The 17,427-nt window shown below is 37.2% G+C and overlaps 1 protein-coding gene across 5 annotated transcripts in view; it reads right to left on the reverse strand.

The window, feature by feature from the left end:
• Positions 1 to 17,427, reverse strand: part of arhgef28a (Rho guanine nucleotide exchange factor (GEF) 28a) — a 123,428-nt gene that overhangs the window by 79,776 nt on the left and 26,225 nt on the right. For all 5 annotated transcript variants that reach the window (XM_047151848.2, XM_047151846.2, XM_047151847.2 and 2 more), the window contains exons 3-4: positions 7,314 to 7,464; positions 3,020 to 3,496 (exon numbers count right to left, since the gene is read on the reverse strand). In XM_047151848.2, the coding sequence (XP_047007804.1) occupies positions 3,020 to 3,496; positions 7,314 to 7,464 (628 nt within the window). The remainder of the gene's footprint in view (positions 1 to 3,019; positions 3,497 to 7,313; positions 7,465 to 17,427) is intronic.

Here is a 17,427-nt window from a genome sequence, read left to right on the forward strand (position 1 = left end):
CTGATGTTGCTAATATTAATCCCTGTGGAAGCGAGTACACAGGGATATTTGCTTAGAAAAACAGTTATTCAGTCATGATGAAGGGAAAACGTCCCACAGCAAACATCAACATGTTTTGTAATTCAATCGTTGATTTGGTTCAGCAAACCAAGAAAGCTGTGTACCTTGGTAACTACTGGGTTTAAGCAAACACTGTTTACTGCTGACTCTGGGTTTCTATTGCTTAAAACAATATTGGGGAAGATAAGAAAATTAAAATAAAAAAATTTCTCTAGGTCATGACTTTGCAGCCACAGATTTGTGAGTATCGTAAAAAAACAGTTTTTTTTTCTTTTTCCATACATCTAATTATTGCACATACATACGGGATCTTGCATGCACGCACACACGCATAGATACATATAGCCTGAACTATCAACTACAGTATGCACCCATTCATTAAATACACACTACACATTAAAACCTTAATACCTACAATCATAATGATTTTTTTTCTTTCTTTCCTTTTTTTTTGTCCTTCTTTATTTTTCTTGTTCTGTTATATCTTCCGGTCTTTTCTCTACTGTCAATTTCTCTCTCCCTCACTGTAACACAAGCACTTGGTATTTGTTGCATGTAAATGTTAACATCTTTTTTTCCCAATTTAAAAAAAAAAAAAAAAAAAAAAAAAGACAATGTTCTGTACAGTAAATGTAACCTGAGATGTGGTGGAGAGTAAAGCCATAAGTACTGCATATCAGAGTTGACTATCTGGTGCACAGATAACTTAGAGACAAGCACTTAATCTGTCATTAGCACTAACAAATACAACCCAATTTCAGTATGGAAAAGTATGGAAAATGCTAATAAAAACAAAGAAGAGTGATTTGTAAATGTACTTTGTCTTATATTTAAACAAAAAACTTATAAAGACAAGTTTTTTGATGTTTTACCTAATCAACTACATATTTTTTGAAGACAAACATTTCTCTTGAAATTGATTCATGTAGCACATTCCAAAAACATTGGGACAGGGGCAATTTAGGACTAATAGCGAAATAAAGTTGAAATAAGCAGGTGATGTGAAACAGGTGAGGTAAACATCTAACCACAGTATATAAGGAGCCTCCAAAAAAGGCCTAGTCCTTCAAGAGCAAGGATGGGTCGAGGCTCGCTAATCTGCCAACAGATGTGTCAGTGAATAATCCTGAAATCTCTGTGCATAAAAGGCAATGCCGAAAACCACTTCTGAATGCGTGTGAACTCCGATACCTCAGACGTCACGGTCTTAAAAACCATCGTGAGTCTGTAATGGATATCCTGACATGGGCTCGGGAATAGTTTCATAAAGCTTTGTCAGTCAACACCATTCGCTGCTGCATCCACCGATTTAAGTTAAGGCTTTAATATGCAAAATCAGAAGCCATACATCAACACTGTCCAGAAGCACCACCAACTTCTCTAGGCTCGGTCTCATCTGAGATGGACAGTAGCACAGTGGAATCGTGTTTTGTGGTCCGACGAGTCAACATTTCAAACAGTTTTTGGACAAACAGCCGTCGTCTCCGGGCCAAAGAGGAAAAGGACCATCCAAGCTGTTATCAGCATCAGGTCCAAAATCCAGCATCTGTCATGGTATGGGGGTGTGTCAGTGCCCATGGCATGGGTAACTTGCACATCTGTGATGGCAGCATTAATGCAGAAAGATATGTACATTTTGGAGCAACATATGCTGCCATCCAGAGCAGGACAACGCCAAACCATATTCTCTCTGGATTACAAGTGCATGGTTGTGTAAGCAGAGAGTGTGGGTGCAAGCATGGAGTCCTGACCTCTCTCCGACTGAGAACGTGTGGTGCATTATGAAGTGCAAAATAAGGCAAAAAAGGCCCCATACAGTTGCGCAGCTGAAGAAATGCATAATGGATGAATGGAGGGAAATTCTGCTTGCTAAACTTAACCAACTGGTGTCAGTGTCCAAACACTTAATAAGTGTTATTAAAAGAAAGGTGATGTAACACAGTGGTAAACAGTCGACTGTCCCAACTTTTTTGCAGTATGTTGCAGTCATCAGATTTGAAATGAGTGTATATTTTCAAAAATAATACAATTCACAAAATAAATCATCAAATAATGTGTTAATAACGTGTTTTCAGATTTGAAATGGGCGTATATTTTTTTTTTAAACACAGAAAAATATATTTGAAGTGTGAATTTTACCTATGTGAATTCATAGGGGTGCCAAAAATTGTTGCACACCTATACTTAAAAAAGATCTTTTATTTTTTTTGGATGAACATGTGTTTTGTTTGCAAGTGTTTGATATCCATGAGAGTAGAGTATTTTTGTGAATTTCTTTAAAGATCAAAAGGTTTAACAATATAGATCATTTTTGGCTTCTTCATCAATGTATAAAAAATTTGCTTCCTCTTTATTTTGAATTAGGATAGGCTTCAAGGGTTTAAAATGCTTCTCCTAAGCACATCATTTTTCCCTAATATGCTAGGGTATTAGTCAGCGCTAACATGCCAACATCACTTAGAGGGTCTCGCTCTCACTCCCCCTCATTCCCTCTCTCCATTTTCTAACGGATTCAAACCAGGTTAAAGAAATGAATCACAAATACTCTCTTTTGGCATTCTATTGAGTGATAACTCATACCATCATACTCTGTGCATTTTGCACCAATGCAAACATGGGTCTACATCAAGTAGTAGATCTTGCAACAACCGGTCTTCTTATACACCCATTTCCAGACATACAGTGCAAATCTCTACATGCTGGTCTTGGCTTATCCAACTCCTCCACAAAGCATTTACTATACTGTTGCATTCCAGGTTTTGTGACCTCCTGAGGTTGCCTGAGGTCAAACGCAAAGGGACATTTCAAGAGTGTTTTCGGTTTAGAGCTCTATCCCAAAAAAAAAAAAAAAAAAAAAAGGTTAAAGTGAAAAAGTGAAAAAGTGAATGAAATGGGGAAAAAAAAATTAAAATGAAAGGGGGAAAAAAGCTAATGAAATGTAGCAGTGTAAAGCTTTTACCTTGTGATTCCTGTGTCTTTTGGTTGTTCCACTCCAGAAGAGAGTACATGTTTGAAACTGCCTGTGTGATTTTCACATCAATTGCACTACATGGCTCCAGTTTGCATCCACCAGGATCAGGCTCCCAACATCCAGGATTTTCTTCTGGATTGTGTTTCCCTGATTCAGTTTTTAGCTTAAGTCTTTGGTCAAGTCCTAAATTTTCATCTAGTCTCGAGGTCCCATGCTGTTCATTCACATCTAAACTGTTCTGCCCTGGCTGGATACTCTCTACTAGACAAAATTTCCTCTGGATGTCCACATGCATGCTGGAAGTAAGGTTATCAGGGTCAGATATGAGCAGATCAGCCACTTCCTGTACAGTGTCCCATTTGTACTCCAATGAGAGTTCCTCTGACATCGGGGCTGGTTGACTGCATCTGTTGCCATCTTCCCAGGAGTACAACCGCACCGAGACCTTTTCTGCAACATTGTGACCTTTAAAAAAATACAGGGGGGAATAATAACAGTGGGTCAAATGGACCAGTCTCCCATTTGTTATAATTTGGTTGTTTTTATTTAAAAATTACTTAGCTCATTAGACGTTTCAGGACTATCCATAAAGCTACTGAGGACACACAATTAGACTCATGATTCTCACTCACGCTTCTTTGACCAATTTTGTAAGAAACAAGAAGTATATTTATTATATTCTTAATTATTGTTGCAGAGTGTGGTAGCTACAGTTACCAGATGTGTGTGAATGACTGCTCATATGCATTTTGATTTACTGCACATTTGTACTGAAATAGCACATATCCTGAGCAAAGATCACTGTTTAGTATAAAACAGTAAGCATATTGGGTGTCAAAAGCATACTATGTCCTCCCCAAATTAAAAAACAGACCAGACATTTCAAAAGGTGGAAAAATTGACTTTTGAGTAAGATGGAGCCTACAGCCATGACTCACCCTTTCATTCATTTCATACATTTAGTCTGTGCTAGTTTAGTAATGGGGACTTTAATAGTAAGCACATAATATTAAACATTTGTTTAGGACAACTTTGGTCCTTCTCAGTATAGTCAATCAGATTTCTAACATTGTTTTTCCCTTTTTTCCTTTTTAGATTCACTGTGTCATGTGATACAATGTCTACAGTCATTGGTCACAGCAAAAATGAATAAAATGCATGGAGAACCTTATCATATCACTATTTTAAATACTGGAAATTAGCACAATATGAGGAAAAACAAATACAGTAATTTAATAAATAAATAAATATTTCATCTATGAATTGCAATGCTTGTGGAAGTAATATGCCTACTGTTGCAGCTTATTATAATTAAATACGGCAAGACCATAATGATTTTCAAGAGCCATAGTATGTACTATTACTACACAAATATTCTTGCCTTTCTAATTTTACACCATGCAGTATGTAGTGCTTATTGTGTAAAACATTTATAGGTTGGTATTTATGAGGCCATTAATTAGCTAAAAAGAACACAAGTAGCAATTATGTCACTACAACTGAAACACAATGACTCACTACATAGAAAGCATTTAATATAATTTTGCCATTTGTGTGAGGGAGTGATTTATATTAAAGTCTTTTTGCACAAAGTATTGATTAAAAGGATGCCAATAATTGTGGCACACATTTAACAAAAGACCCTTTTTTTGTATAACACATAGGCCAAATTTCCTTAGTCATTCATAACAATGGGAAAGACCAAGGAATATAGCTGTGATGAGCGGCAAAAGGTTGTTGAGCTTCACAAAATGGGAAGTGGCTACAAGAAAATAGCACAAGCATTGAAAATGTACATGTCCACCATCAGGGCAATAATTAAGACGTTCCAGAGAACTGGAAATGTTATGAATCAACCTGGAATTGGACGCGTGTCTATATATCGTCTCAACACACTGTGAAAATCTCCCAGGATCACAGCTGGAGAACTGCAGAAGTTAGTTGTGTCTTTGGGTCAGAAAGTCTCCAAAACTACAATCCGAAGTCACCTACATCACCACAAGTTGTTTCGACAGGTTTCAAGAAAAAAAAAAAGCATCTTCAGTTTTCAGCCAGACACTACTGGAACTTCAAATGGGATCGGGATCTATGGTCTATGAGCTTTTTGGCAATAAACACCAGAGGTGGATTTGGTGAACACAGAGAGGTAGCCATATGGAAAGTACCTCATGTCCACGGTTAAATATGGTGGTGGCTCTTAAATGTTTTGCGGCTGTTTTTCTGTCAGAGGACCTGGACATTTTGTTAAGTGAGAACTTTCAGGCATGATCTCTCTGTTTCAATTTTGAAGGTCTCTAGTCTGTCACAATGTTTCTGTACCAGGGCAGAAAGAACTGTTTTGTGTTTTTGTTTGTGCATTTGTGCAATTGCTTTGTGCATTCCTAATCACCCCACCTTCGTCCTCACTCTCTCGCTGTTCTTCTACTTCTTTGCCTCTAGTAGAAGACATCTTTAGTTCTTATCACTCAAACCTACGTAATAGATGTTCTGATTTTGTCTGTGACCCGCTCCAATTGACATCTGTCATTCTTTATCAATATTTTGGGTGTGTATATATACACTATGCTTTCTGAATATTAAAACTAAGAATCTTTCACTGAATGACAGCGTCGGTGTGACTTCTGCCTGGGACCAGATGAGAGGAAATCAGTCACTGCGGTCCAAATTTTGGTTCTGACTGGTATCAGACAAGAATGTAACATTAGGATACATGACATCATGGACTCAACAGATATTAAATGAAAACCTGAGTGCCTCTGTCAGACAGCTTAAAATGTGCCATGGCTGAATCTTCTAGCAGGAAAATGATTCAAGACATACATCAAAGTCGATATAAAAATGGTTTACTGACCACAAACTCAAGGTACTGCCATGGCCATCCCAGTCCCCTGACTTGAACCCCATAGAAAACCTGTGGGGTGAACTGAAGAGTAGAGCCCACCAGTGTGTACCTCAAAATTTGAAGGATCTAGAGAGACTCTATATGGAGGAACGGTCTCAGATCCCTGGCCATGTATTCTCCAACCTCATTAGGCATTATGGGAGAAGACTCAGAACTGTTATCTTGGCAAAGGGAGGCAGCACAAAGTGTTGACTAAAAAGGGTGGTAATAATTGTGGCACATACAGTACTGTGCAAAAGTTTTAGGCACCCTATTTTTTTAGTACAAATTTTGTTATATATTTTATATTTGATGACTTCTATATTATCGAGTCAGTTCAAAAATATTTTAGATTCCCAAACATTAGTTTTCAAGCACAAAATTAAATGTAACAGAAAAAATTTTGTATGTCATTAAAGAAAGCAGCAAATTACATGAGAACACTTTTCAGACGAAAAACACAATGCTGGGTTTTTCTGCAAAAATAAGAAGCAAGTGCGGCAGTCAAAGTCTCCAGAAGAACTGTGGCTGGTTCTCCATGATGCTCAGAAAAACTTAACAGCTAATTTCCTTATAAAACTACACAGATTGTACCAGAGACAACTATTTTTATTTTTTTGTCGCACCAAATATTGACTTTGTTTCATTTACTACTGTTTACTGTTTTTTTAATCTTTTTTTAAAAAATGTAGAAACATTTAATTTGAAGGCATCTTTGCTCTACAGCATTTCTTTGCATGTGCCTAAAACGTTCACACAGTACTGTATATATATATATATATATATATATATATATATATATATATATATATATATATATAAATAACATATTTATCTTTTTTTGTATAAATCTGTTTTGTTTGCGTTTTTTTGATCTCCATGAGAGCAGAATAGTTTTGTGATTTTTTTTTTAACAAGTTCAATAGATTAAATAATAAAGACAATTTTTCACAGCCTTCTTTGCTCATATTTGCCAAGGGTGCCAATATTAGTGGAGGGCACTGTATTACTACCTACATACTGAGCTTATACTACAATATAGTAAATAAATATATAATTATCACTATAACTGTTACTAAACTATAATTACAGTGGTGCTTGAAAGTTTCTGAATTTTCTATATATTTGCACAAATGACCCAAAACTTCAGATTTTCACACGTCCTAAAAGTAGACAAAGAGAACCCGATTATAAGGGTGCCAATAATTATGTTGACTGAAGATGAATGGATGAATGAATATGGCACAACTGAAACATTCTACTACTTATTGCATGTGTTGTTCTTTTTATACACCACTTTCTGCTTATTTTCATGAAGCAGCCAATAATTCTGGAGGTCACTGTAGATATAATGAGCTTTGACTGGTGATTGTTTATTTATGATTGGCCCACAGGACCTACCAGGTATGATGAAGCTCAGTAAATGGCACTTCTCCTTCCTCTGAGCTTTGGTGACATGGTGGATATGCGAGCCTTTTAATAACACATAGTACTCAGCCTTTTCCTGAATAGACTGTGTATCCTGCAGCACTGCATACACTTCCACCTGACCCTGAACGACAAGGAGAGAGAAAGAACAAAAAAAAAAAAAAGATATGAAAACGTTTTCCTTCTCATCACTCCCTTTATTTTCATTCATGAAACATTTATAATGTCACAGAGGGAAGCTTCCAAATCAAGAACCTGGCCTACACCTGGACTGCAAATTTTTGCGTTTTCCCTGCTCGAATATGGGAGAGATGGTACAACTGTAACACTTTTTTTGTGCTACCATCGAGTTCAATTACTCAACAATGAATTCATTTAGAGACTTCATATTTCCCCCATAACATAATGCTTCTTTTATAAATGTGCCAGTTTAACCATATCACTGCTGCTGTACTGGAAAATTTAATAATTGTAATATTGCATGGGTCAACTGTAACATCACACAAAACAATACCATAAACGTAAAAGGAACATGAGGAAAAATCAATGTTAAACCAAAAATACAGTAAATATTCCATGTGCCACACCTTTGTATGTAGCTTGGAAAAAAGGAATTACAATAGATCACACATTTTCAAACAAGTATTGTAGCTGACTGATAATGCAGCGCTCATAAAGCCTTTTTATTTTTTGTTTGTTTCATTTTTGCTATACCATGTTCACTATGGTATGGTAACAATTGTGAGCATTCTCCCCTACATCTGAAATCAAGTGTTGGATTTGTCCAGTTGTGTATAAATCCAGAGAAGGAGAAAAATAAAAGTAGAAAATCAGTAAAACACAAATGAAAAAGAAAAAAAAATAATAATAATACAATTTATCTGAAAAACTATGAACAGAACAAAAATGCTTTGTGCCCCTACTCTCTGATCAATATAGGCATTCAATACAGGTTTTGTTTAATTTTTTAAAAATTATCATTTAGACCACCGATTTCATTTACAACCCCCTGGATCCAAAGACACACCTTGTGAAAGGGGAGGTGAACATTACAGCAGACTGAGAGAGGTTTGTGTAAGACAAGGCTCTTTTCACATTCCCCCCCGATGTCCTGCATAAAACCCTCTTTTGATTTTTTTTTTTTTTAACTACTTCTACAGCCGTCTCTCTCACTTCCTGTCATTTAAGGGGCCCCTTTTGCTATAACAGTGAATAGTAAGTAGAACCTTCATAAAAGGGTAAAGAACTTTGTTCGGTATGGGAATGTATAAAGAGTAAAGACTTTCCTCTTTCTGCATCTCAGTCCTTCAGATGGAGATGAATGGCAAGCCTGGAATCCTCAGTGCTCTGCCCCCCCCCAAACTCCATTCACAGCAGTTCCCACTTTTTGGTGTTTGTCATCTCATATTAATGAAACAATTACCATGCACCTTTATCTAATTAATGCATGCCATGTTTTCCAGAATTTCCCTGAATTTGAGTATTAGACCTAGTACTATTTCAGCATGGAAAACCTGAAAGTAAGAGAAATGGACAGAGAGATTTCTTCTTGACTAATAAAAGAGAGGGATGGCAATTACCCAGTCCACCTGAAACACCATCACATTGATCCAATCTAATGTCCTCAATGAGGTATGTCATTAGCACTCCAATCCAGCATCAATAGTCACACTCATTAGAATTCAGTAATAAAGAGCCTGTCACAGACAGAGACAGACAGATGGACAGAAAGAGATGGATGGATGGATGACCATCTATTGTAGTTACTGATGCATGTTGCTGAATCTCAGGCTGTTCTAAATAAGACTAAATGGAGGTTGCTATAAAGGGAACTCACTGCTTCAAAATGCTTCAATAACAGAGGGTTTGGATATAGTCGAGTCCTGGTATAACAACTAAGAGTACTTAACTATACAACATTTTTTTTTTTTTTACAACATTTGTGGTACTTTCTGAGGTTCCACTCTGTGATTTTATTTCCATCCAAAACAGCAATGTCTGCGGTTTTCACTCTCTACCACTGCAAAAGCCCTACTGTCTTTGAAGAATGCACAGCCTGATCATTTTACTCCTGTCTGAATAGACATTTCTGTAACTTTACATGCAGATGTTGTGGTAGAATGGTTTGACCAATGTCTTGGCATCTATAATATTTGAATTTTAAAACATTCCCATTATTACTAAATGGCAAAAGGCTTTGGAAGAATCTCTCAAACATTTTGTTCCAATGGCTTACATCACCATGTTGTCTATATTGTCTACAGTAGAGGCCCATTAGGAGGAAAAAACAAAAAGGTCCCATATATTGATTAATAGGGCTGTTACAACTATTACAATTATTATATAGTTATAAAGCCAAAATGGTCTTACACTTACATCCCCAATTCCGAAAAAGATAAGACAGTATGGAAAATGCCAAAAAAAAAAACAACAAAAAAAAAACGGGTCATTTGAACATTCAATTCTCCCTGTACTATACTGAAAACACATTAACACATTATTTGATGTTTTCTTTTGTGAATTGTATTTATTTTTGAAAATATACACTCATTTCAAATCTGATGATTGCAACACACTCCAAAATTTGGGTCAGTTGACTGTTTACCACTGTGTAACATCACCTTTTCTTTTAATAACACTTAAGTGTTTGGACACTGAAGACCAGAAGTTTAGCAAGAGGAATTTCCCTCAATTCATCCATTATGAATTTCTTCAGCTGCGCAACTGTACGGGGCCTTCTTTGCCTTATTTTGCACTTCATAATGCACCACACATTCACAATTGGAGACAGGTCAGGACTGGAGGCAGGACATGCTTGCACCCGCACTCTCTGCTTAAACAACCAAGTGCTTGTAATCCATTCAGAATGTGGTTTGGCGTTGTCCTGCTCTGTATGGCAGCATATGTTGTACCAAAATGTGTACATATTTTTCTGCATTAATGCTGCCCTCACAGATGTGCAAGTTACCCATGCCATGGACACTGACACACCCCCATATCATGACAGATGCTGGAGCCCATATCAGGATATCCATTACAGACTCACGATGGTTTTTAAGACAGTGACTTCTGACACGCATTCAGAAGTGGTTTTCGGCATTGCCTTTTATGCACAGAGATTTCACCAGATTCCTTAAATCCTTTAATTATATTGTGCACTGTAGAAGGTGAAATGCCTAAAATTTGCTGATTTGTCTTTGGGGAATGTTGTTCTCAAAATTTTGGATTATTCACTGACGCATCTGTTGGCAGATTGGCGAGCCTCAACCCATCCTTGCTCTTGAAGGAGTAGGCCTTTTTGGGAGGCTCCTTATATACTATGATTACACGATTGCCTCACCTGTTTGACATCACCTTATTTCAACTTGTCATATCGCTATTAGTCCTAAATTGCCCATGTCCCAACTTTTTTGGAACGTGCTGCATGCATCAATTTAAAATTAAAATTAAATGTTTAGCTTAAAAAAACTATGCAGTTGATTAGGTAAAACATCAAATACCTTGTCTTTATACATTTTTTGTTTAAATACAAGTCAAACTACATTTACAAATCACTCCTCTTTGTTTTTATTAGCATTTTCCATACTGTCCCAACTTTTTCGGAATTGGGGTTGTACAAAATTTAATGTTTTAATATAGTTACAGGTTAATTTGTTATAAATATTTGGTTAGGTCTGTATCACCAGTGGCACATGTTCTCTTTTATGATGCAAACGTTTCTTTAGTTCTTTGCTTAGCCAAGCAATTTTGTTGAATATACATATTGCTGGTTTCACCTATATATTTACATTTTTAAAACGCTAAAAAAATAATGTGGTAATGCTAAATAAAATATTGGTTAAAATGTGGACTTTAAGTCTTTCAAAGGACAAGCCACATGACTATGCATCATGAGCTAAAATTAATGTAAGAGTGTAAAAGAGAGAGAGAGAGAGAGAGAGAGAGATTTTTACTACTCTGCCCTCAAGAGCTGAAGCATAATCTTCTTAAGGATCTAAAACAGCCCAGCCATTAATGTCCTTTATTAGAGATAATCACTGATTACAGTTTCTTTGATCACAGTGCACTTCAATGCATTTTTCTTTCTTTCTTTCTTTCTTTCTTTCTTTCTTTCTTTCTTTTCCCCCTCAAGTTAGTCTAGATACTGGCAAATCCACCAAATCCTAATACTGCTCCAATTACTATTGATAATTAATCTACATAATTAGTTAAATGAAGATATTGTATAGTCAGATCCATAAATATTTGGTCATTGACAAAGTTATAGTTGTTTTTTTTTTAAGCTGTCTATCACAGTATATTGGGAGCTGAAATTAAATAATTATATTATTAATATAATGAGCTCAAGAACTGCTCAAATCAGCTTTAATTTGATGGCAAGTGCATCCAAATCAGGTGAGCAGTGTAAGAATTACAGCGGGTTTTTTTTTATATATGGTTCCCTGCTTTTTAAGTAACTAAAGGTAATTGGACAATTGGCTGCTCAGCTGTTCCATGGCCAGGTCTATTTTATTCCCTCGTTATTTCACTTACAAGGTAGCAGATAAAAGGTCTAGAGTTCATTTCTAGTGTGGCATTTGCATTTAATCTGTTGCTGTTAACTCTCAATATGAGGTCCAAAGAGCTGTCAGTGGCAGTGAAGAAAGACATCATTAGGCTGAAAAATCTAAAAACCCATCGAAGAGATAGCAAAAAAAGGTGTGGCCAAATTAAGTATATGGTACATTCTTAAAAAGAAAGAACACATTGGTAAGCTTAGAAACACCAAAAGACCCAGAAGACTACAGAAATCAACTGTGGTGCATGAAAGAAGAATTCTTTCCCTGGTGAACAATGGGGAAGGGCAGATCAAGATCACCCTCCAGCATGTAAGCATATATGTGTCAAAGTCAACAATCAAAAGAAGCTTTTACCAGAGCAAATACAGAGGGATTACCACAAGACAAAAACCATTACTAAGCCTCAAAAACAAACCATATTAGAGTTTGCAAAAAACATCTGTGGCTCAGGTGGCAGCGCGGGTTATCCACTAATCATAGGGTTGGCAGAATGATTCCCATGGCCAATGGCCCATATGACTCATATTATCATTTTTCCGCAGTCTGAAGTTGTCTCAGACCATTATCTTATCTCGTTCATAATACGAATTGATCATAATATTTCCACCTCGCCTCGCTACCGCGTAAAAACGTACCTACACATCAGCTACTGCACCGAGCTTCATAAATAACCTTGCAGAAACATCAATTAGATTTGGATCACATAGAACTCGATCAGGCGACTGAAAGCTTGGAGTCAACACTCCGCTACACGCTAGATAGAGTGGCTCCACTCAAAAGGAAAATAATTAGAGAAAAAAAATTAGCACCCTGGTATAACGATCAAACGCGAACCTTAAAACAGATAACTCGACAATTAGAACGTAAATGGCGTCAAACCAAACTGGTGATATTTCAAACAGCATGGAAGGAGAGCCTACTGAAATATAGGAAATCTCTTGGCGATGCTAGAAAAATCTATTTCTCCACCTTAATAGGAGACAACAAAAACAATTCTAGATTCCTTTTCAACACAGTAGCAAAATTAACTAGGAATAAAACCACTACAGAGAGAAACACTCAATCATTACATAGCAGTGAAGATTTCATGAAATTTTTCATTGATAAGGTTGAAAATATTTGACGTGAAATACAGGCCATTAAATTAAAACCGGACAGTACTGTAACAAACCCATTACATGACAATGTAGCAATATCAGATCAATGGTTAGAGTATTTTGCTCCGCTTAGAGAGACCGAACTAGCTACATTAATCTCTTCAGCCAATTCATCAACTTGCATACTAGATCCCGTACCTACATGTTTGTTTAAACAGATTTGTCCAGGATTAATTGAACCACTTCTAAATATAATCAATTCTTCCCTAAGCACTGGCTATGTACCTAAATCACTTAAATTAGCAGTTATTAAACCCTTGATTAAAAAACCTGATCTTGACCCGTCTCAATTGTCCAGCTATAGACCAATATCAAATCTCCCCTTCATCTCTAAGATTTTAGAAAAGGTTGTAGCAAAGCAGTTATGCTCATACTTAGATAGGAATAACATTCATGAAATGTATCAATCAGGATTTAGACCTCATCATAGCACAGAGACAGCGTTAGTTAAAGTAGTAAATGACCTTTTACTGATCTACGATCAGGGTTGTGTCTCGGTGCTTGTGTTACTCGACCTTAGTGCAGCTTTTGATACTATAGATCACACTATTCTCCTTGATAGATTAGAAAATGTTGTTGGCATTAAGGGAACAGTCCTCTCCTGGCTCAGGTCTTATCTGACCGATCGTTATCAGTTCGTAGATGTAAATGGTGAATTCTCCATGCGTACTGAGGTTACTTTTGGAGTTCCACAGGGTTCTGTTTAAGGCCCACTGCTCTTTACTTTATATATGCTACCCCTAGGTCAAATTATTCGTAAACATGGAATTAGCTTCCACTGTTATGCTGATGATACACAGTTGTATGTTTCAGCGAAGCCAGAGGACAGACAGAAGCTTAGTAAAGTTGAGGATTGTGTAAAGGACATTAGACATTGGATGTTAACTAACTTCCTTCTACTTAATTCTGATAAAACAGAAATACTTTTATTAGGCCCACGTGTAGCTAGAAGTAATCTTTCTGATCACATGGTTACTCTGGATGGTCTTTCTGTTTCATCATGTGCAGCAGTTAAAGACCTTGGAGTGATTATTGACTCCAGCCTATCATTTGATGCTCATGTAGATAATATTACTAGGATAGCCTTCTTTCATCTCAGAAATATTTCTAAAATAAGAAACATGTCACTACATGATGCGGAAATACTAGTTCATGCATTCGTCACCGCTAGATTAGATTACTGTAATGCCTTACTGTCTGGATGTTCCAGTAGGAATATAAATAAGCTCCAGTTTGTCCAGAATGCAGCTGCTAGAGTCCTAACTAGAACTAGAAGATACGACCATATCACACCGATATTATCAATACTGCATTGGCTCCCAGTAAAATCTCGCATTAACTATAAAATACTTTTATTAACCTATAAAGCACTAAATGGTCTCGCGCCACAATATCTAAGCGACCTTTTGGTTTTATATAATCCGCCACGCCTACTTAGATCAAAAGATGCAGGCTATTTGACGGTACCTCGAATAGTGAAGGCTACAGCAGGGGGAAGAGCTTTCTCTTATAGAGCCCCACAGTTATGGAACAGTCTTCCTATTAGTGTTCGGGACTCAGACACAGTCTCAGTGTTTAAGTCTAGGCTTAAAACGTATTTGTTCACTCAAGCCTACCCTGACTAGATTCTGTTCTACTACTTCGCAGTCATAATTATCTTTTTTCTCCCTCTCTCCTTTCGCCGAGCCCCACACGAATTTATGGAGATACTAGAGATCCAGATCCTTTCTGCCTCTGGATGGAGCTCAAATCTTCTTTAATTCCAGACTGCTGGGACTACGGCTGCTCCTAAGGCCATACAGACTTCATATAAATCCATAATGAACTTTTTCACACTAACTGTTGTTACCCAGATGAGGATGGGTTCCCTTCTGAGTCGGGTTCCTCTCAAGGTTTCTTCCTCTTAAAACATCTTAGGGAGTTTTTCCTTGTCACCGTCGCCACTCAGTGGCTTGCTCAGTTGGGATAAATTCGCACCTTTAATATCTGTATACCATGTTGATATTTCTGTAAAGCTGCTTTGAGACAATGTCTATTGTAAAAAGCGCTATACAAATAAAATTGAATTGAATTGAATTGAATTGAATTGACTCCACATGCCGAAGTTGCTATGAACCCAAAGTTGCTCCCAATGGCAAGCTAGTGTCGTGCATGGCAGCTCTGCTGTCATTGGTGTATGGGTTAATGAGAAACAGTGTAAAATGCTCTGTAGAACCGCTAAGGTTAAAATAAAGTGCTATACAAGTGCAGATCATTTACCATCCAAAAAAATATGGGTGCTGAGGATGGTGGAGTGTTTGTAGCTTGTCCTTACAAGGGTTGGTTAGAATTTAAACTTGTTATCTAGATGGCTGCTTTTAATCTGGAATATTCTAAATGCAATGATCTGGGGAATCACCTGTTGTCAAAACCAAGAAACCTCATAGAAACTGCAGAGAGCCTGCAGTCAAAAAGGGAAATCGGCAGAGCCCGTGCTAAAACAAGAATAAATATCAGCATGTCTTTTAAGAGGTGGCGAAATCTCAGAGATATAAAGGGATTGAAGACTCATGCAGAGATGGCTTTTTTTCTGCTGAACAGGTAAGATATTTCAGTGATTCAATAGGTAGCTAGCTAACATTAGCGCACTTGTTCACTTGATTCAGCTAGGTATCAAGTTCCCCATGTTGTTTTTTTTGGTGTGCTATGGTCAATGTGGTAAATTGCACTTATTTTCACCTCTACTCCAAGAAAACCGTATCCGCCACCAACTCCATTGTCAAATATTGGAGCTAATATACAACCCATACGTATACCTTTATTTTTTTATTTTTTTATTGTTTAATCTGCAAGCAACTTGTAATGTTATGTTTCAACCAGAGATTGCGATAGAGAGGGAAAAGTGCAGTACTGCAGTTTTAAATAAGCAGAATGTTCTCGAATGGCTAAGTCTATCACCTGACTTGAATCCAATTGAGCATGCATTTCACTTGCTGAGGGCAAAACTGAAGGTAAAACACCCCAAGAATAAGCAGAAACAGCTGCAGCAAAAGACCTGGCAGAGCATCACCAGGGAAGAAACTTAGTATCTGGTGATGTCGAAGGGTTCTAGACTTCAGGCAGTCATTGACTGCAAAGGATTTGCAACCAGGTATTAAAAGTGACAATTTATTGTGATAATTCACATCAAACATCAGAATGGGGAAGAATGTGATCTCATTGACTTTGACCATGGCATGGTTGTTGGCACCAAACAGGCTGGTTTCAGTATTTTTCATCTCCTAGGATTTTCATACTTAACAGTGTATAGAGTTTAAATAGAATGGCACAAAAACCAAGCAAACAAAAAAACTTCCAGTCAGTAGCAGTTCTGTAGGCAGAAATGAACAGTTGATGAGAGAGATGTCAGAGGAGAATGGCCAGACTGTTTTGAGCTGACAGGAAAGCCCATCAGCTTTCTGACTTTGAGAATGTTAACTACTATTATGTTCCTTAGTGTGTGAACATGTTTGGATTCAGCAGCTAGCAGATAAACTAGCATTTATTAGCTATCTAGTCCACTAGCATTCGGACACCATATCAAACCACATGAATACATACTAGATTACTCCCACGAGGTTTCATCAATCTATGACTTTGAATTCATGTTGTAGGTGGGGGCCAGTTCTTCTCAAGCTAAGGCTAATGTGGTCCTCCAGAAGGATACCACACTTCACTGTAGCAGCCATTTAAGTGGAGGGACACATGTCACAGAGCAAAAAAACAAAATGTTTACTGTCACAATTAGAAAAGTGGTATCAAAAAGATATTTTTTATATCAATCAAATTCAACGTATCAGCTTGGTATCAAAAAAATTTTAAGAGACACCCAGCTCTACTCATGATGTAGACTTCTATAGATGATTGGCCATGTTGGCAGAGTTGGTCATTCATTTGGTCAGATAAAATCAGCCTAGCTAGTATATAATTTTCCATAAAAATTGTGTGCTCAAGTCATTATGCTAAGAAGCTGGTGTGTCAGAAAGAAATTAACGGCACACGTCAATACGTCCCCACGTCACGCCGTCCGACGTTCCCTCCAGAATTTCACGTATCAACATACAGTTCGTCTTCGTTATGGTACCATATATGGTTTTGGGTGTTTCATTTTTCATTTTACAAAAGCTTGAAGAGCAGTTAATTATTTGTCATGCTGTGCGTGCAAATAGACGACTGCTTGAAGCCATTCCGAAACCGCATACTTGCCTTCTACATAGCAGCCGAAATACATTTATTTCTCCTAGTATACAATAGGTAAATACACTTTTCAGACAGAGCTGTGATCTCGTCAAACGGTTGAGCACTGCCGTGTGTATCCTATCGCAAAATGCGACAAAAACTCCCACATGAAGT

This window comes from Ictalurus punctatus, chromosome 28 (genome assembly GCF_001660625.3).
Source record: "Ictalurus punctatus breed USDA103 chromosome 28, Coco_2.0, whole genome shotgun sequence".
In the NCBI taxonomy this organism is placed as follows: domain Eukaryota; kingdom Metazoa; phylum Chordata; class Actinopteri; order Siluriformes; family Ictaluridae; genus Ictalurus; species Ictalurus punctatus.